This window comes from Puma concolor, chromosome C1 (assembly GCF_028749965.1).
Source record: "Puma concolor isolate L17-30 chromosome C1, mPumCon1.1.hap2, whole genome shotgun sequence".
NCBI lineage: Eukaryota > Metazoa > Chordata > Mammalia > Carnivora > Felidae > Puma > Puma concolor.
The window spans coordinates 212,423,483-212,444,544 of NC_141674.1; the positions used below are offsets into that span (position 1 = coordinate 212,423,483).

General features: G+C 39.6%; 1 protein-coding gene and 1 non-coding gene across 2 annotated transcripts in view; both read right to left on the minus strand.

Moving 5' to 3' along the window:
• Window positions 1-21,062, minus strand: part of SPHKAP (SPHK1 interactor, AKAP domain containing) — a gene marked incomplete at its 5' end in the record, with an annotated part of 164,036 nt that overhangs the window by 95,538 nt on the left and 47,436 nt on the right. The window contains 1 exon segment of the mRNA XM_086719842.1: window positions 6,175-6,282. Within this exon segment, the coding sequence (XP_086575968.1) occupies window positions 6,175-6,282 (108 nt within the window).
• On the minus strand, window positions 10,750-10,874 carry LOC112849172 (U6atac minor spliceosomal RNA). The gene has a single exon (XR_003222597.1). It is a non-coding gene; the product is annotated as a U6atac minor spliceosomal RNA (small nuclear RNA).

Below are 21,062 nucleotides of genomic sequence, written 5' to 3' on the forward strand. Positions count from 1 at the left end.
GCAGCTATTTCTTTAGAAAACACTTCTAAAAGTGAATGAATAGTCATGAATATTTAAAATGTTTTGGATAGCACATATTACAAAAGTTTTCTCCAGAAATATTATACTTTGTCAGTTTCCACTCCTTATGTAGGTTGTTGAGTGTCTTCTTAACTGTGTTTACATCAACACTGGATGTAACCATTTTTATTTTATTTTATTTTATTTTATTTTATTTTATTTTATTTTATTTTACTTTACTTTATATCATTTTATTTCATTTTATTTTGTAAATATTTTTAAAAATGTTAACAAGTTTATTAGAAACAAATTCTGTAATAGTTATAGTGGATTCTCTGATAATCAGAGAGGTTGACTTCTTTTTGTGTCTGTATTAACAATCGTATTATTCAATGAATTTCTTATGTTCGGCTTTTCTCCAACTTTGCTATTGGAAATTTTACTTTTTCATAATGAATTGTGGCAACTCTTAATGCACTGAGATTAATACTGTGAGGCTTTCATATATACATATATGCATAGAGTTGTTACTTGGCTTTTCATTTTGTTTCTATTGTTTACTGAAGTGTAAACATTGAAACATTGGTGTCTACAGTTGTATCAAGCTTAAATAGTCCTACAAATAGCCATCTAGATTTCCCTCTTAATTCCTATTCATGCTATGAATTATTGGAAGTCTCATTCCACTTACTTAGTAATGCTTAGATATACATTGCAATTTCTTGAGCCAATAAAGAAAGTCAATAATCTTAATTTTTATTATGCAGCATTTTTCCCACAACATAAGTGATACAACACAAACTCAAGTTTCAAGGAAAATAAACTTGTAAAAACTTCCTCTTAGTTTCAAGATGCACGGCATGATACATGTATGGGTTGGGTCTAAAGTCTACACCCATAATACTACTATATTATTTCGCCACACACTGTAGGTATAGTCCTTAAGTTATATCAAAAGCTCCATCTCAGTTTTGTTTATCACATTTCTAGGTTTCAGCTTCTTGCATGTGTCCTTCCGCATGTCAAGCCACCTAATTGCTTTGGTGGGAGACTTTTCTCCACCATCCCTCTGTGTCATGCTTCACCATAAAGCATTCTAAGTTATTGGCTTCCAGAGACTTGGCAAAATTTAATGGAACTTTTATTTCACCGAGAGTCAAAGTTCTCTCTGGGACTGGTGGATTTCGCAAGGTGCCTCAGGAGCTACTGCTCAGGGCAGGGTGCGTCCACACAGATCAGATTTGCTAGCGCTGCCTTGCCTTACCTGTTTTATCTAAGGTTGGGTTAAGAAGCAAGCCTCCAAAAAGTTCTTCTGGATCAATCAAGGTGGGGGTACTAAAACTCCTAGAAATATATCAAGATGGAAGAACTTTTCTTGAAGAGCAGTCCTGCATGAAGCTGGAAGGAATATTCTACCATGAGTGCAAGCTGAGAGCTCCCTTACGGGTGCAACTCAACCCTGACGGTACTTAAGCTGCCTCCTAAGAAGAGTGTTGGTGCGCTTAAATACAAGGCTTTCATTTTGCTCAGTCTGGCTGATTTCTTCCATCAGCACTGGATTTTTCACTTTTATGGGGGCAACATTTAACTTCTTGAAAACTGTTGCATAAATATTTAAGGAAAATTATTGTGCAGTGGGTACCAAATGAGGAACCTGAACAAGAGTTTCTGCAGCTCTGGGTTCAATCCTCATTATAAATATTTAAGCCCTGCACTGAAGTATGTAAAGATAAAGGGGCATTGTGTCTGCAACTCATTCTCAAAAATTTTAGAAAAAAAATCCTATATGTACACATGCACGCAGATGCATACATACACACAAAGGAAAGGATGAGCAAACGTAGTGAAACGTTAGCATATCGGGAATCTGGGAATTCTAGGAATTCTTGCAATTTTTGTGTATGTCTAAAATTAAATAATTTTTTAAAAAGTTCCAAACTTGATTTTTTAAGGAAAAAACACATGAAAAGTTGCTTGAAAAGTTGGTAAATATCTGGACTAGATAATGTAAAATGTCCCTTCATAGATCTATAATTATATTTTTCCTTGATCATGTGAGTCTAGATTTTTCTGTAGATCAACGTATCAAGTGGGTGTTTGTCTTTCCCTTAACTTATTTTTGTTTAATTTTAGAATAGATTCAATATAGAAATATTTGGAGAAATAATATAGAATAAAGAGCTGTCATCTGAGATATCGTTTTGTCATTGTTGCCACTGGGTTGCATTGACATCAGAGACCCACTGGACACCTGCCAAATATCTTCTTAGTTTTGTAATATCATGTGTGGAATGTTGAAGCCTGCCTAAGAACTTAATTTATTTAAAAATTTAAGGCGAATGTAGCACATTTTCAAATACTGTGATTCGTCAATTAAAATGCATGCTAGGGGCGCCTGGGTGGCGCAGTCGGTTAAGCGTCCGACTTCAGCCAGGTCACGATCTCGCAGTCCGTGAGTTCGAGCCCCGCGTCAGGCTCTGGGCTGATGGCTCAGAGCCTGGAGCCTGTTTCCGATTCTGTGTCTCCCTCTCTCTCTGCCCCTCCCCCGTTCATGCTCTGTCTCTCTCTGTCCCAAAAATGAATAAACGTTGAAAAAAAAATAAAAAAAATAAAAAAAATAAAATAAAATAAAATGCATGCTAGAGGGTATAATTTATTTGGAGGGTGATAGCCAAGTCTTAAAATGATCAGTAAGGAAAGAGTCTGACAGTAGCTATAAATAGAAATAATGTGAATTGTCAAGGTAATTTTAATGAAGCATTAAATCAAAAGAGGATTCCTGATATAAAAAAAATTAAATTTGAGTAAATAGCAAAGGGTAATAGTGGATTAGAAAGCAACTAAATTAGTTTTTAATTAAAAAAAGTCAGGAGTCCTGAAAAGTCCAATCCCTACCCTTTGTGTTAAGAACCTCTATTAAGATAATGACTCAGCTGTTGGGTTTAGAAATTGGCTTCCATTTCCATTATTCTTTTCCACATTTCCTTCTCTTAAATAATCAGGTTAAAAAAAAAAAAACACCCTGAAAGTTAATGTTAGTGTAAGGGTTTGTTTTTTTTTTTTCCAGTCTGGCAAATTAGAAAGAGAATGAAATTATGTAATTTGAAAGGATAAGTCTCTTTGGAAAAACATAAGCATATTGTTTATATTTGATAGCTTATCGAAAATTTTTGAGGGTAACTTGTAGGGCACTTCTGGAGCCAGACTTCTGGGCAAGCTGTTCGTGTTTGGCACGTCTACTGTATTTCTGACTGCCTCAAATTACTTCTCATTTAGACTCTTCATTTTAGCTGGGAAATGAACGTAGCTCTCTATTGAAATAATGACAAAAAAAAAAAAAAAACAAAACAAAAAACAAACCCTCATTGCTTAAGGGTTGAGAACAAACAGCCATACTGACCCAAGTGCACAATGGGTCTCCAAGCCTGATGGCTCCTGATGGCTCTCCAAGCCTGAGTTTGTCATTCAATAAAAATTTTATGTGGCCATCTTGAATTCAGAGGACATTGGCTCACAAAGTTCTTAGTCCTCAGGACTGCATGTTCAGACACTTTTAGTTCAGTAGAATGGATACCAAGCCAATCTAATTGGAATGGAAAGAGTTGGCTGTTAATTTTGATCGGGAAGAAATGAGTTAAAGGAGCGATGATTAACATAGAGCCATGAACAGAGTACAAAGCAATAAAATATAAGCCAACTTTGCTACAGGCTCCTCAGATTCTGTTGTGATTATCGGAAAAGAGATTTCGATTTGGGGTGATTTTATTACACTACATTTTTAAATGAAACTTGAATGAGGATAATATTTTAAAATACAGTCGTTTTTCCTTTAAATTCAACTTTCACTTTCATCCTGCTATGGAGAATTTGTTTTTGAAAAGCAATTAAGTACTGTTTCCCTGACCACTTTCTGGTCAGGAATCTCTCTTTTTTTTTTTTTTTTTTTTTTAACGTTTATTTATTTTTGAGACAGGGAGAGACAGAGCATGAACGGGGATGGTCAGAGCGAGGGAGACACAGAATCTGACTCAGGCTCCAGGCTCTGAGCTGTCAGCACAGAGACCGACGCGGGGCTAGAACTCATGGACCGCGAGATCATGACCTGAGCTGAAGTCGGCCGCTTAAACGACTGAGCCACCCAGGCGCCCCTCTGGTCAGGAATCTCCATAGTTCACCTCTGTTTCTCCTCTAGATCGTCACCTCCCTTCAGCAATGTCTAACTCTGGACTGTGTTTCTTCTTCCTTCCCTAGAAATATGTGCCAAGTCGGAAAGAGAGAAAGGACTCGGACATTAAGAAAAAAGGAGTAGACGATTCTTTTGAGAGATAAGGGCTACTTTGCTATAGGGATTTTGACATTTCTTTTAGGTTTAGAGTCATGGACAATTTTTATAAACATTGTGGGGAAACAAATCTTCCAGTATGCCTTTTATTTGTGTTTAGGTTTTTCTCCTTTTGGAAAGAATAGAAAGAACTGTAAAGGAACGATGATTCAGCTCAACTTCACTGATGTCATCGGACACTATAAAGGGACAATGAATTAGGAAAGGAAGTCATATGGTTTTAAGCCCAAATTTGAGTCCATTGGGGTTCGTGGGGAGTGTGAGGAGAGTTCTCTTTGCTTAGGGAGAGCCAAGGGTAATCTTAAATCTGGTTATAAATTTAGCATTTCTTTTTTTTGAAGTTTACTTATTTTGAGAGAGAGAGCAAATGGGAAATGGTAGAGAAGGAGAGAGAGCGCGCGCGTGCGCAAGAGAGAGAATCTCAAGCAGGCTTTGTACCACCAGCACAAAGCCTGATGCAGAGCTCAAACTCATGAACTATGAGATCATGACCTGAGCCGAAGTCGGACACTTAACCGACTGAGCCACCCAGGCGGCCCTAAGTGGGAGACTTCTTAAACAGGAGCTGCTTGGATGACAACTTTTTCCAGAATGTAGCTGGATAGCTTTTACGTTCCACTTCTCTCCCTTTCACGATGTGATTAGAGATCTGTATCCATAAATGCCTGTATTTTCTAACTCATCTCAGAAGTGAATTTGCAAAGGATGGATCGCTGTCAAATTATTTGCCACGTAACCCTTTCTGTTTTCCCCAAAGATTTTTAGACACCAACTAGTTTTCTGGATAATGGATTAAAAGTCCTAAAAGCAGTGGAATCAAAATCATTTGCCTAAACAAAGAGATGGAAATAAGTGTGTTGAATGGACTCGGCTTTCCTTGTGCTACGAGACTCTATGGTGTAAAATGTTTCACATCCTCCGTCTGCCAGTTCTGGTGCTGCCCGTTTTATATAAAAAGCTTCTTCACCCCATTTTTAGCTTCCTTCTTTTGTGTTTTATTTTTTTTCCCTTTTAACAGCAATTCTGGCATTCAACTTACCTCCAAGAATAGCTCAAAGCTGAAGTTCACAGTTTAGTCATGAGAATTACATTTCTCTCCACGTTGGAAATACTCTTCCCCAATCTCTGTCATTAAGAGTCCTACAGAGCTAGGTGATTTCAATTACAATGAAACATATCACTTTGTAGAACATACAGGAGGGAGCGTATCTCCTACAGGAAGGAGAATTCATAACACTGATTTCTCGTATCAATAATATGTGCTCCCACTCTACGCCTTAAGAATTTTATGTGTCTATAAGAACATCTCTTCCTTGAAAACGAAGGTTTTGTATGGAAAGCACAGCTCTAGTATATTAAAATGCATGCCTGTATATTTCCTAGGCTGGAAAGGTTTTCAAATGATGACTATAATTTGTAAGAATGGTAGAATACTTTTACACGGTTTTTGTGTTGGAAAATACTAACCAGCAGCAGTTATAAAATATATTGGAAAGAATCCAAGAGAGCTCCCTGAATGGTCTTTTATTTCTCATCATACGATCCTATTTCAGAATCTCTTTCTCAGTCATTTTTGAAAATATAAACATCGTTTTTCCTTTTCAGAGAAGTGATCGGGTTAGTTTACCGGTCGAAATGAGCAAAACGGGAGGAGAAACATGAGGTCTGCGTGTTTTTGTGTTAACGGTCCGTATGAACCAGTGGCGTATTTTCAAAATGATACTTTCCTAACCTTGTATTTAATGAGTTATGAAACTTGCGTCCTTCCCAGGAGCACACCTGCCAGACTCCCTGCTTTCTCAGCCCAGACCCTGAGAGTTGTGTTTACTTACGGAAGCGCAGTTTTCAGACTTGTCTTCCACAAAACCAATCTGGCATGGCGTCCTCTGATTCTGTAACCAGTAGTCTGTAGACTCTAGCAGACTGTTGCTTCGAAGAACCTAAGGGAATCCAGAAAACCTTCTTAGTGTTACAAGGTCAGGTTTTCTAGTTAAACCAGTGGTTCTTTTCTGAAAAACCTGTTTTTCGTGTTTTCTTTACCTCAGAGCATCTGGATACTGGGAAAAAAAAAAAAACACCTTGCATGATAATAACACCTCTAGAACATGTCAAATAGTCAACCAGGAGTTGGTTTTAGAGGAATGCAATGGTATTGAAACTGATGCTTCTTCTGTCATCAAGTCCTACATCTGGAAACTTCGATGATGTCCAACATGGGGAAACTTCCAATGACTATTTTGGGGTATGGTTCATTTGGCATTGAGGCTCAAAGTTCACTTTAGAGCTGGTGCTCTTGTACACTCTATGAATATTTTCAATCTTAAAAAATGTACTGTTTTTTCCTTTTGGTGCAATATTGCTACTGAAATGATGATTCTTTTGTATTATCATTTATTTTAAATTTTTTTAATGTTTATTTTTGAAGGGGAGAGAGACAGAGCGCGAGTGGGGGAGGGGCAGAGAGAGGAAGACACAGAATTCGAAGCAGGCTCCAGGCTCTGCGCTGTCAGCACAGAGCCCGAAGCGGGGCTCGAACCCACAAACCGCGAGATCATGACCCGAGCCAAAGTCGGACGCTCAACCGACTGAGCCACCCAGGTGCCCTGAAATGATGATTCTTAAGCTTCAGCTTTGCTAATGTGTCTGTGAAATAGGGCTCAATTTTTCTAGAATACCTAACGTATTATGTCAAGTTTTAAAATTATCGGGAATAATTAAAGTGCCTCGTGATAATCATTTTCCACTTAGAAACAGTACAGTAAAGCAAAACAAATTTGAATAAATGAATTAACAAAACCAAATATGATTTACAAATGACTTGTTTCTGGGCTTGGATTTTAAAGTACGGAAGAAAAATTCTATTTCTGAGACAAGACATTTTGAAGATGCAATCTCATGAATAACCAAACAATTCAGTTTCTAATGTGTCTTAACATTGCCCAAACATTCCACGAGATTTTTTCCAACTTACTTAAGATTTCCAGTGCTTTGCTGGTGCCCTCTACTTTATTAGGGTGCATGTCTGCTAATATTTGACTACTACCTTCACTTAAGCCATATAACAGATTTAATCAGTTTGGTTAATGCCACAAAAGTAGAATGGCACTTCGATTACATTTTATTTGTATAACAAAGGATTGTCTTATGCTATAAAGAGAAAAATGCATTAATTTTTGTCTCAGTTGTGAGTTAGCCAAATATAATTCTGACACATGTTCCCATAACACGTCTTGTTTTCACCAAGAAATGTTATTTGCTTTTAAATCTTCCCACTCGATGTTTATTATCATCTAGAGATGACAGATTTCCATCATTCTTTTCTAGAACAGCGCACAAAAAGACATACTATGGATAAGTAGGTATTTGAATGATGAACTTGGGCTATGACTGTGGACTACAGTTAGCAACACAGCTTTTCAGTTCTCTTACGGATTTTACCTGAACTGTGGTTCTCAAAGTGAGGGCTGGCCTACCAAGGGAACCCTGAAATCTTCCAGAGAGGCCCGCAAACAATTTCCATAATAACAGGAAGACATTACTTGTCCATTTCGCTCTCACAGTCTCTTAAATCCTCTGTGGAGTCCTCCAGGGCTCATGTGCGGTGTCACAGCAAGACCGGCCATGGGCCGAAGCTAATGGCAGGGTCTAGGTGCCTTCTGCCAAGTTAGACGTTAAGGAGCTGTGCTAAAAATGTAAAATGACATCACTCTTTTCACTAAAAGAGGTGTTTCTTTTGAAACCAATTTAACTTTACATAAAATTTCATATTAATTCCTGTGTTGCTGATTATAGCCATTTTTTTGGATAAAGATGTGGTATGTTTATGTATATATGTATATATATGCACATATACAATCATCAAAAAGAATGAAACCTTGCCATTTGCAATGACATGGATAAAGCTAGAGAGTATAATGCTAAGTGAAATAAGCCAGAGAAAGACAAATACCATATAATTTCATTCCTATGTGGAATGTAATCATATGTGGAATTTAAGAAACAAAACAAGGGGCGCCTGGGTGGCGCAGTCGGTTAAGCATCCGACTTCAGCCAGGTCACGATCTCGCGGTCCGTGAGTTCGAGCCCCGCGTCGGGCTCTGGGCTGATGGCTCAGAGCCTGGAGCCTGTTTCCGATTCTGTGTCTCCCTCTCTCTCTGCCCCTACCCCGTTCATGCTCTGTCTCTCTCTGTCCCTCTGTGTCTCCCTCTCTCTCTGCCCCTCCCCCGTTCGTGCTCTGTCTCTCTCTGTCCCAAAAATAAATAAATGTTGAAAGAAACAAAACAAAAGGGTAAAGGGGAAAAAGAGAGAGAGAAACCAAGAAAGAGACTCTTAATTATAGATAACAAACAGATGGTTACCAGAGCAGAGATGGATGAGGGGATGGGTTAAACAGGTGATGGGGATTAAGCAGTGAACTTGTGATGAGCACCAGGTGATGTATGGAAGTGTTAAATCACTATACTCTACACCTGAAAGTCCTATTACACTGTACCTTAACTGGAACTTAAATAAAAACGTGTAAAAAGATGCATGTTGACATTTAATGTGTTTATTGTTGCTTTAAAATATTTTAAAATAGGACCTGTCATTTTGAAATAAATAAATAATCCCCCCAATTTTCTTAGCTTTAATTGGGAATTTGAAAAAAGTAAAACGTCAGAAAGCAAAATCCCTGTAAACAAAAGCTTTGTGAGGTCCCCAATACTTTTTTTTAGAGCGCAAGGGTATTTTGAGCCCCACCGTTCTCCCAAATTGAGAACCACTGATCTAGATTAACTTTATTTAAAGTAGAAAACGTCTCTTGCTCCAGCCCCCTCCTCACTGCCATTCACTTTTACTTCCATCACGGGACAGAGCTGAAGAGCACCTCTATGAGTGGGTCTGAGTTGACATCCTAGCTTAGCCATTGGTGGCAGAATGACCTCGGGCAGTTGACCTCAATTCTGAGTTTCAGCTTCCACACCTGTGGGTGGGGAAAATAATACCCACGGGTGGGATCACGAGTACTCGGGGAGAGGACGGCTGTCACACATTGTGGCGCGCAGACGGAAGGTTATCCTCTCAGTACGTGCTTTTCGTTGTTACTGTTTGAAGCGCACTCCAAAGGGAAATCGTACATTGCATGCCTTCGCTTGAAATTAGTGGATTGAAACCATTTCAGATCTGTGAAGACAAATTCTCTTTAGCAAATGTTCTAATCTAAGGTGTGGTTTTCGTTCTGCATTTTGCAGTATTAATAGGTACAGCTACTATTTTTTATATGCTTAGAATGTGCTAGAAAATGTGCTGAAGTTTTCTCTCTTTTTTTAACCTTTTAATTTAATCCTTATTGCAATGCTACAAGGTACGAGTTAAAGATAAGGATCTTCACAGAAATTGTTATTTTGAGGGTGAAGGACCTTGAGGCTCAGAGAGATTTGAGTTTCTTCCCCAAGTTGCTCAGAGCCTCCTGGCTTTTGATTTGGTTTTAAAGACACCAAGGCCTGTGAATGAAATCATTTAATTATGCTGCCTTCTTCCTTAACCATACAGAGTGACTCTAATTTGGGGTATGTCTCTCAAAAGTTACGTGTGTCCATTTTTCGTGTGAATGTAACTACACCTTCTTATGGACTTCCATTTTAAAGCTCTTTTCCATGAATGAAACTCTGAGGTGACATTTTTCTTCAAGGAGAAGAAACATTTTATGATGTAAATTATAACAGTTAAATTAATCCACTTGGCCTGTATTATCAGTATTTTAATTTTTCTTTTTCTTTTTTTTCAATATATGAAATTTATTGTCAAATTGGTTTCCATACAACACCCAGGGCTCATCCCAAAAAGGTGCCCTCCTCAATACCCATCACCCACCCTCCCCTCCCTCCCACCCCCCCATCAACCCTCGGTTTCTTCTCAGTTTTTAAGAGTCTTTTATGCTTTGGCTCTCTCCCACTCTAACCTCTTTTTTTTTTTTTTTTTCCTTCCCCTCCCCCATGCGTTTCTGTTAAGTTTCTCAGGATCCACATAAGCGTGAAAACATACGGTATCTGTCTTTCTCTGTATGGCTTATTTCACTTAGTATCACACTCTCCAGTTCCATTCACGTTGCTACAAAGGGCCATATTTCATTCTTTCTCATTGCCACATAGTACTCCATTGTGTATATAAACCACAATTTCTTTATCCATTCATCAGTTGATGGACATTTAGGCTCTTTCCATAATTTGGCTATTGTTGAGAGTGATGCTATAAACACTGGGGTACAAGTGCCCCTATGCATCAGTACTCCTGTGTCCCTTGGGTAAATTCCTAGCAGTGCTATTGCTGGGTCATAGGGTAGGTCTATTTTTAATTTTCTGAGGAACCTCCACACTGTTTTCCAGAGTGGCTGCACCAATTTGCATTCCCACCAACAGTGCAAGAGGAAAAAATGTTGGTTAGATGCCATGAAGTAGGTGGCAATGCCTTAACCATATGCGTGTTGTCAGGCCCGAGGGCCTCTTCCATCCTTGTCAAGGGGAGTGTAACCTTCTCTCCTTTCATACAACACAGTATTTTAATTTTTCAAAGGAAAGCATACTTTTACATCTATTTGTGTTAACGCTGAAAGAAATCCCTATTGTCAGCTTCTACTGCCCCTTGCCTGTGCTCTTTAAAATGTGGAACACCCATCAATAAATCAGAGCCTTTGTTCACTCCGCACCATAACAATGTTAGAGATTTAAAAATGGAAGCATCAAATAAACATACCAGTTAATAATACTTCGCAGTGTAGTTTAATAAGTGCTCTGACTACCATCACTTCGAAGCCATTTCAAAGCTCACTCCTCAATGGGGCGCCTGGGTGGCGCAGTCAGTTAAGCGTCCGACTTCAGCCAGGTCACGATCTCGCGGTCCGTGAGTTCGAGCCCCGCGTCAGGCTCTGGGCTGACGGCTCAGAGCCTGGAGCCTGTTTCCGATTCTGTGTCTCCCTCTCTCTCTGCCCCTCCCCCGTTCATGCTCTGTCTCTCTCTGTCCCAAAAATAAATAAACGTTGAAAAAAAAAATTAAAAAAAAAAAAAAACAAAGCTCACTCCTCAAAAAAGCAGCCACTGGACCTCTTCTACTTTCTGGATATTCAGAGCACAAGGCGTTAGGGTTGCAACAACATAGGTCAAGAAAAGAAAGCAACTGTTACTTATTCTTGTCCAAGGTCAGCCTTAGGAAGAGGACAGAGATCAGACACAAATCACTTGAGTCTTTCAGAAAGGTGGTGGCTGGATTGGCATGGTTTCCTGGTGAAACACTGAGAGGCAGAGATGGAGACATCCAAAGGCATCAGCCTGACGCTTTCCACTGCGAGATCCCCACGGCTGTGATAGACGCTGTCTCATGATGGGGCAGATGTTGACGAGAGCTGGCTAACCTGTTAGATTTCTCCTGCATTTAACTTCTCCAACAGAAAAATGAGCCCAGAAAGATCAATCTGTCAAGTCTTCTGCTTTAAGGGTGTTTGTACCTATTTTTAAAATAAATAATAACCGAAAATATGCAAAGACCTTATTCTGTCCTATCCTGGGAGTGAAGAAAGTCAACAGCTCTTTGGACCTGCTTACTCAGTGGAAAATGCTAGAAAGACTTCCCCTTTGGTTATTCCATATCCCTTGGACACTGAGTGTCTTCTCTATGGTAGAGAAAATGGCAGAAGAAAGAAGTGAGATTTAAAATGAAACCTAAATCTTTCAATGCCTTCGAAGAAATGTTTTGAAGAGAGCTTTGTTTAATGAGAGTACTCGTTCACTATATAAACTTAAAATCTGAATTTTATTCATAATTAAAGAAATAGCTTACCTGATAATGATTAAAACAAAGTTTCCCCATCTATTTCGTTAATAGACATAATTAATATCTATAGTATTGAATTATTGACAAAATAATTCTATATTTATTGAGAATGCCCTGGGGTAAGGCCCTAATATATATTATCTGAATTAAACCACTAGACATACAAGGTAGGATTTAAGAGGCCATATATGTAATGTGCTTAAAACAGTACTTGGCCCATAGCAAATTCCCAATAAACATTAGCTATAATAAAACACATATTTTCTCTTTTCCTCGGCTTAGAGGGGTCAATAATTTGCCTAGCTAGATAACTAGGATTTGAGCCAGGCTCTCTGACCCCAAAGTCCTCATTAGTCAGTGCTCTACTGCAAGTTGGTAAAATTACGTACTTTCTTGTTCTTATTCTACTGAATCCTGGTCTATACATTTATTCACCTCTCTTTCAGTGACCTCATCTGGGTGGTAAGGAGGTTCAAATCTCACTTCTGAGCCCCCTGTCTGTGTGGTCAAATCACCCACTAGCTCCCAGCCTCAGTTTTTGTAAACAATTAACTCATGCGATCTGAAGGCCTCTTCTGTATTGAACAGCATGTAACTCTTCCCTCCTCCTCCCGTTTTCCCTCTCCCTGCCTCCTTCTCCCCCAAATATATGAAGAGCCAAATAAACAGAATAAAAATTCAGCCTCCAATAAACCACTTAGCATCATAGGTTAGGCAATTTTAACCTGTGAAGAGCTAGATTTGGGTTTAATGGTTTAGTCAAACCATGAGAGACAGAGGAATGCCAGAAGGAAAAATACGTACTTGAAAATGGAATAATTTTGAAGCTTTATGAATATAATCTCCCTGCTGAGAGAGTCACTTGTTGAGGGGGGAAAGAGAAAAACTCATCAGGTTCCTCCATGGCTCATTTATTTAATCTGCTATTTTTAGTTGCCGATTTACTTATTTCAGAAGAAGATCTACTAATGAATGTGCTGTGTGTTCACAACCTTGAAATAATAATGGCACGTTTTCTCTTAAAATTGCCTGAGTGTCCTCAACAATGAAGAATGATCCTTCTGCATTATTTTTACACTTATTTCTTTATATATATAGAGAGATCCAAGTTACAGAAACTGAGTTTTGATATGGAAGGAGGAGGGAGAAATAAACTCTTAGTAACCCACACATGGCTACCCAATGCCTTCCGTTATTTATTTATTTATTTATTTATTTATTTATTTATTTATTTCCAAAAGTAATTTAGATTGGAGAAAGCAGTAGCTTATGGTTGGTTAGTCCCAGAGGTCTAGACACAGAACTGGAATTGTGTGCCATCTTACTGAGCAAACTTGGACAAGCCATCTAACTGCTGTGGGACTGAGTTTCATCTATTATGTGAGGACAACTAGACCCCCTTCTGAAGGCCATTCCAAGGTTCAAATAAGAAAATGTTTGTTGAGGGCTAATCTCTTCATAGAGTTGGCAACTGATACATCACAGTTATTGTTAAAAGAATGCAGTACAATTTAATTTTTTTAAATGTTTATTAATTATTGAGAGACAGAAAGTGGTGGGTGGTGGGCAGAAAGAGAAGGAGATACAGAATCTGAAGAAGACTCCAGGCTCTGAGCTGTCAGCACAGAGCCCGACGTGGGGTTTGAACCCACGAACTGTGAGACCATGACCTGAGCCGAAGTTGGATGCTTAACCCGACTGAGCCACTCAAATGCCCCAAGTGCGAATTAGACAATGTTTTCTATTGGAACATTTTTTCTGGATCTTTGCATATTTGCCAATTTTTCATTAGTCATTCTATATGATACATCATTCTTGTTTCCCTCGTAGGTCTCTAATCTCTTTCTATTAATATTCGGCCAGCAAAGGTTCATTGAACTCTTTAGATGGTTGACACTTGGAATATCATAATGAGCAAAAATGGTCTGCACCCTTTTGGAAATTAAACTATAATAGGGGAGGATAAGCATTCACAGGACTGTGATAAAGAAAGTGGGCGCTTTGATCAATGGCGATCCAGGGCTGGTATCACCCTGGAGGAGTGGGAGCTTCTATCTGGGGAAGGCCTGGCAGGAGACTGTGCACCTGACCAGAGTTTGAAAGATACTTCTGAGCGGTGTGGGGATGCTGGGGGAGGCGTGAGGGGGTGGGGAAGAAAGGTCTTTTTTTCTGAATAGCTTTTCCTCCTCTGATAACCTCACTTGGAATAGTCCCTCTAGTTCTGACCTCAGGGTGTTGCTCTTTCCTCCTTCTTCAGTCATTTTCCTCGGAGAGCTCACTAACTCTTGGGGCATTAATTACCACCCAGAGGGATGACACAATGGTCCACAGCTTAAGCTTTGACCTTTCTCTGGAGCTTGGTTTCTCACTTTTCTGTTAGTTATTATTCTTAGATCTCCTGCTGTCACCATAAAACCCTTGGTGTCTAAACCCAAACCCCCGCCTTTCCCAATTCCAGTCCCTACAAGAAACCTGACTCCCTAACTCTCCTGTTTGCAGTTGATGGCAGAACAATTCTCCTAGCTGCCCTGGCTTGGAACATCTATGCCATCTGGCATTTACTTCTTTGTCTGTTTCTTGTCTCATGTTCTGCTAATCATTTTTTCTTTAATTCTCTTCACATGTGACTGCATACCATGGACTAATCTAGTCTCTGAGTAATCCAATAGTGAATTACCCAGAATTGACCTCCATATTTATGGAACTTAAAATATGGCATGGGAGCCAAATAGTAAATAATGGAGCACTGAAATACACATTAGTTACAAGTTGTGGTGGGTAGTATGGAGAAATTCAACATGGCGAATTGACAGAGCGTAAAGGGGGGTGGGAATGATACTTGAGAAGGGCAGGTAGGGGAGGCTGGGGTCCTAACAATTCATGTTGTAATTGTCTGCTTCTTCTATCCCCCTCACTCCCTCACCCTCTGCTTCTCAAATCTACCCAGCTCACTGAAACCACAACGAAGGGTAAGAATGTAAGCTTTTGAGACAGACCTGGTTGCAGTTTCCAATCTTTCCACCAGTTAACTGTGCGGCCCAAGGCAAGTCACTTATCCTCATTGAGACTCAGTTTTGCCATCCACAGGATGAAGTAAACGTTGCCACTCACAATGAGGGATTTTTAATAGACATTAGGAATAGTAAATATACCCAGCATCTGGTTATTTGAGGTGTTCACAAAAAGGTTTCCGTCAGTAAATTGCTGATGTTACGTTAATTCTATTCCAAGACCTTAAACCTCAATTGATTAATTGAGCCAGGATATATTAGCGTTTTACCATCTATCAGACCTATCAGACGCTGGGCTAGGCCCTGAGACATAGTAAAGAAGGCAACTATTTGCTGACAGTGAGCCCAAAATTTTATGGGCTTGTTGCCAAACTATGGCCTAGCATCCAAGACAGAACCTAACTCAGCTCCTACCTGTTAATCATTTCAGGAATCATTTCATGCAGCTCCAATGTTTAAGATACTCGTTTACTAAAGAGCACAGTCTTGATGATGCACATGGTTTCCCTCATATCTTTTCATCTGCCCCTTGAATTTTTTTTAACAATGTTCTTTCCCGACCGTCAAGAACTAATTGAATCCAGGCTTCATTAAGAACTAATTGCATCCAGGCTCCCCTTCCCATAGCAAGTATTTCTCTCTTCTGGTGAGATCTCTATAATGAAAGCAATATTCCTATCTCAGAGTTTTGGAATGTGCGTGCGTGTCTTTTCCTTCCTTTTATGATACGGGTGTAGGAGTATCTTATTCAATTTATCTTCCACACGTATCTCTTGACATACAGTTGGTCCTGCGCACCTGTTTGTTTTTTGCCACCAATTTTTTTTTGGTATTTGGTGTAATAGAGATTTATACTTTTCTTTTCCAATGATTGTGTTTCAGAAAGATTACTTGTGAGTGATTTATTCAATAGGAAGAAAATTTAAAAGTTATATCTAGACACGTAATGATATTTATATTTCTGCAAGGCTTTTATTTCTCTCAAGGTTTCATGCAAAGGTAATGAAGAATTTTTAATTTTTTTAATGTTTATTTATTTTGAGAGAGAGAGAGTGGGCAGGGGAATTGCAGAGAAAGACAGAGACACAGAATCCGAAGAAGGCTCCAGGTTCTGTGCTGGCAGCACAGAGCCCAACGCAGGGCTCAAACTCATGAGCCATGAGATCATGACCTGAGCCGAAGTCGGACACTCAACCCACTGAGCCACCCAGGTGCCCCGGAAGGTAACAAAGAATTATAAATTTGAGCGAGATCTGCATTTTGTAGTCCTATACTATCAAAATATTATCAGATTTCATTTTCTGGTAATTTTAAGTGTAAAGATGTAAAGCAGCACCAAACCTTTTAAGGAGGAAATTTTTACATGCAAAATGCTGTATTTGCCTAATGCATGAGTGGCGATTAATGATGGAAGGTTCCTTAAAATTAACTGAATAATGTCAACATAAAAAAAGACTCATCTTTCTTCAAAACACAGATTTATCAACCCCTCCAAACAAGTAGACTCAGAGAATTTAAGAGTGCTGGAATAGTAGGACATCAATGCTTTCAGCTGTCTGCAGGCTGGACAGCGCCTGGGGTGGACATTCCAGGCCCAGCACCCCTGGCCCTCTGCTTACTCAAGGGTTTTAAACAAATACCATTTTTAAAATAGCATGTCACAGTATGAAAAACACTGTCCAAAGAAATCATTCTTTCAAATGTGACATACAATTTTCATGAAAGAAAGAAAAAGCAAGACCTATAAAATAAAGGGAGCAAGGGAAGACCATTGGAAGAGCCATGGGCATCACGTAGAGAAGAATCTCCAGGCTCCCACTGCTGTTCTAGACTCTCTCTAAGAAACCTAATTAAATGTTTCTTGCACAAGAAGACTTTAATGTGAGTAGGTCAATCAGATTTGCACAGTAAGTGAGAGATGGCAAACAGCTGATTAGGATGAAGGAAGCTACTCAGAGATGCTGTCACCTATGTGCTCCGCAGTATAATCAATGGCATCTCTACTGCAGATAACATTTTCTTCATAGAGATATCACGGTCCTATAAGATTCACCCTTTTGGGGGGTGCCTGGGTGGCTCAGTCGGTTACGTGTCCGACTGTGCCTCAGGTCATTGTCCTCTGGCTTGTGAGTTTGAGCCCCGTTTCAGGCTCTGTGCTACGAGCTCAGAGCCTGGAACTGGCTCCAGATTCTGTGTCTCCCTCTCTCTCTCTGCCCCTCCCCTGCTTGCACTCTGTCTCTGTCTCTCTCTCTCAAACAAATAAACATTACAAAATTTTTTAAAAAATAAAAATAAAAAAGGATTCACCCTTTTTTTTTGTGTAAAGTTCTCTGAGTTTTAAAAAACACACATAACTGTGTAACCACCATCCCAATCAAGATGTAGAACAACTGTTCAACTCCTTCACTCTCCCCAAATTCCCTTTTGCTCCTTTTAGTCGAATGCCTCCTAAGTCCTGGCCCCTGGCAGCCACTGATGTGATTTCTATCCCTAAAGTCTTGCCTTTTCTAGAATGTCATGTATGTGGAATCATTTAGCATGTAGCCTTTTGTGACCCATTCCTTCCACTTGGCATAATTAATGTGTTTGGGATTCACCCATGTTGTTGTGTGTTCAGCACTTCTTTTATTATGGACTGGTGTTCCATTGTATGGATGCATGCAGATTTCTATTCGTTTTTAAATTTTTTTTAATGTTTGTTTACTTTTGAGAGAGAGGGAGAGACAGAGGTGCCAGTGGGGCAGGGGCAGAGAGAGAGGGAGACACAGAATCTGAAGCAGGCTCCAGGCTCTGAGCTGTCAGCACGGAGCTCGACACGGGGCTTGAACTCACGAACCGTGAGATCATGACCTGAGCCAAAGTCGGATGCTTAACTGACTGAGCCCCAGAGGCGCCCCACATTCAGATTAAAAACACACACACACACACACACACACATTTACCCACTGAAGAACATTTGGGTTGGTTCTAGTTTTTGGTAAATACAAATAAGGCTGCTACAAACATAGGCCTACTGGTTTGTCACACTTTAAGGTTTTCTTTTGCTTGGGAGAGATGGATAGGTGGTGTGGTTGCTTTGTAAGAAACTGATAAACTGGTTTCCACAGTGGATTTGCCATGTTCCATTCCCACCAGCAAGGTATGAGAGTCCACGTTGCCACGTATCCTGATCAGTACCTGGTGTTGTCAGATTTGCCTCAAACTCATTTTGGAACTTCTACTAGGTTCATAGTGGTATTTTGTCGTGGCTTATCTTCCCTTTAATTTGTAAAGATATGGGATATTTGTTCCTTTTTAAGATTCTTCTAAAATGAAACTCTTCACTTGGATTCTACGCTGGTGAAGACCTTATTCATAAAACCGTAAAGCATGAATTGGACTATACCGGATGCTAACTCCGATTGCCGTCTCAAAGAGAAGGAGAATGCCATCCACAGCAAGTGTTCATTCACTCACTCATTCATTCAGCAACTACTTGTTGAACACCTGCTAGTTTGGAAGGTTTTTTTTTCATCTTGTTTTGTAATTTAAATATAATTTGTTCCTCACAAGATGCTTTTATCCCATGGGAAAGGCAATTAGAAGTATATAGACATGGGAGTTCAGGAGGTGATGGCATAATATCATATTTGTTAAGCTCCCCTGGGGTATGGGCATAGATACTTCAACATTTACATCTCTCCATCTCTCTCTGTTTGCTATTTACGTGAAGGGTATAGTACAGTGATCTGAAATGTGACATTATATTAGTATTTGTCTCTCTGTGTCTAATTTAGTCACTTAGCATCATACTGTCATGGAGGTCCGTCCATGTTGTGAATGGCAAGATTTCATCCTTTTCTACAGCTAAGGAGTATTCCAGTGTGTATATACACCGCATCTTCTTTACCCATCGTCCACCCACTGATGGACACTTACGTCGTTTCCATATCTTGGCTGTTGTAAATAATGCTGCAAAGAACACAGAAGGAGAACACTTGCTGTTTTCACTAGGAGCTGCTTAACTAACCGGGCATTCGGTGGTGAACGAGACAAGAATAGAGACAAAACAGACACAGTCTTGTTCTCATTCTGTTGGGGAAGGGCAGACCGTAATCAAATAAATTTTATAGACAGAGAAAGAAATGCAGGGACACAATGAAAACTACTGTGAGGATAAATAAAGCCAGAGAAAGGGATCAAGAAGTAAGGGACGCTAGTTTGGAAAGTATTTTTTGGCAGGCCTCTCTGAGGGTGACAGTGGGCCGAGATCTGAATGAAATGAGGCGCCAGCCACATATCCTTCTGGGGGAAGAGCATCCCAGGCAGAGAACATTGGCAAAAACAAAGGCTCAAGGCAGGAGTTTGCTCGTTGTACTCAAAGAACAGCAGAGAGACCATAACGGCCGTGCAGAGTAAGTAGCGAGAAAAGTGAAGAGAAAGAAACGTTTTGCTTTTTCACTGACAAGAAATCCAGTGCTGGGCTTGGCCACACATTCTGTAATGTCTTGAAGCACTCTAAGATTCCACAGAAGTGTTTCATTATATTTTTGGAATGTTTAGTCACTGGCTTAGTAGCGTTTAACACACACACACACACACACACACACACACACACAAGGTCAGAAAATTTTGTGTAATTTTACACATGTAATTTCATGTTATTTAATCTGTGTTTTAGCACACTTTCTGAGAATTCTGTAATTTTTTGTTTTCCACTCTGGGAAATAATGCCTTTCCATTATTTCACAGGGAAACCATAATGTTATTTCAAGCACACTGAAATCCCAGGAAGAAACAATATACAAACTGGACGTAAAGCTTCTGTGAAAGAAACAAAAATACTAGCATAAAAAACTCAATTGGTTCAGTCTTCCGTTACTGAAGGTGTAATTAAATGATAAGATAACATTTTCCTTTTAATGATGATTCTAGTGGCTGGCTGCCTGAGTTCATGTCTGTTTAGTGTCCTATGACAAAACAAGAAAATGTTTCCAAAGGATGTTTTCCTGTTCGTTGGAGACATTTTGTAATATGATTACTGTTTGGTTAGGTGTGATGCATTCTTGCATGGATTCCATTGACACCTGTTACAATTCGGAAGTCTCGTAATTGATTATGTGAAAGAAAATTCCAAAGTGAAGTAAACATTGCTAACGGTGTCATTTCAAAGTAGGGTGGGGAGGACACGGAGTACAAAGTAGGCTGATGCCCATCTCCTGTTTCAATTCTGGGAACACCGTGAACGTCCAACTTTTGTCAATCGCAACTGTACGACCTCCTGAAATACATCCTTCTACTTTGGACTGAAATAGAGATAATGAAACACCTGCTGGCTACATGGCCAATCCTGCCTCAGTCAGTTTGGCTTTGTCAGCACCAATCATAATTCCTTCAAAACAAGTTATGCAGTCTGGTGCCTTTTGTCTTTAATAAGCCCGTACGCCCCTCTTGCAATTCAGAGTGCTCTCTTAATTTCAGTCCACTCTGTGTCTAAGGTCCCAAATAAATGCTTCTGGTTGCTTGACAGCCTCTTCTTCTTGGTCGACAATTATTTTGAGAGTATTGGAAAATAAGGGAGCTTTTTAAGGTCCGGGAACAAAACAATCCTCCATTACAGAGGAGGAAAGTGCCTAGAAAGAACCAAATCAGAGGCATAGTTGGTTGGGAAGGCTGGGAAGAAAATGGTAAGCAAGGGATCTGCAACTCGTTCTCTGTCTTTACGGTGGAGGGGGCGGGAGGGATTACCTCCAGATAAGAAAGAAGGCAACGTTGTCATAAATATACTAAGGACTGGCCTCCAGATACACTGTGTTTTCATAGCGGGATGGTCCTTACCTATGTAAGGCTTTTAGCAATGGGTACCTGGCCTACCTAAACTTGCTTCTGATAAATAAACATGGAATATACTGATTTATGGAACA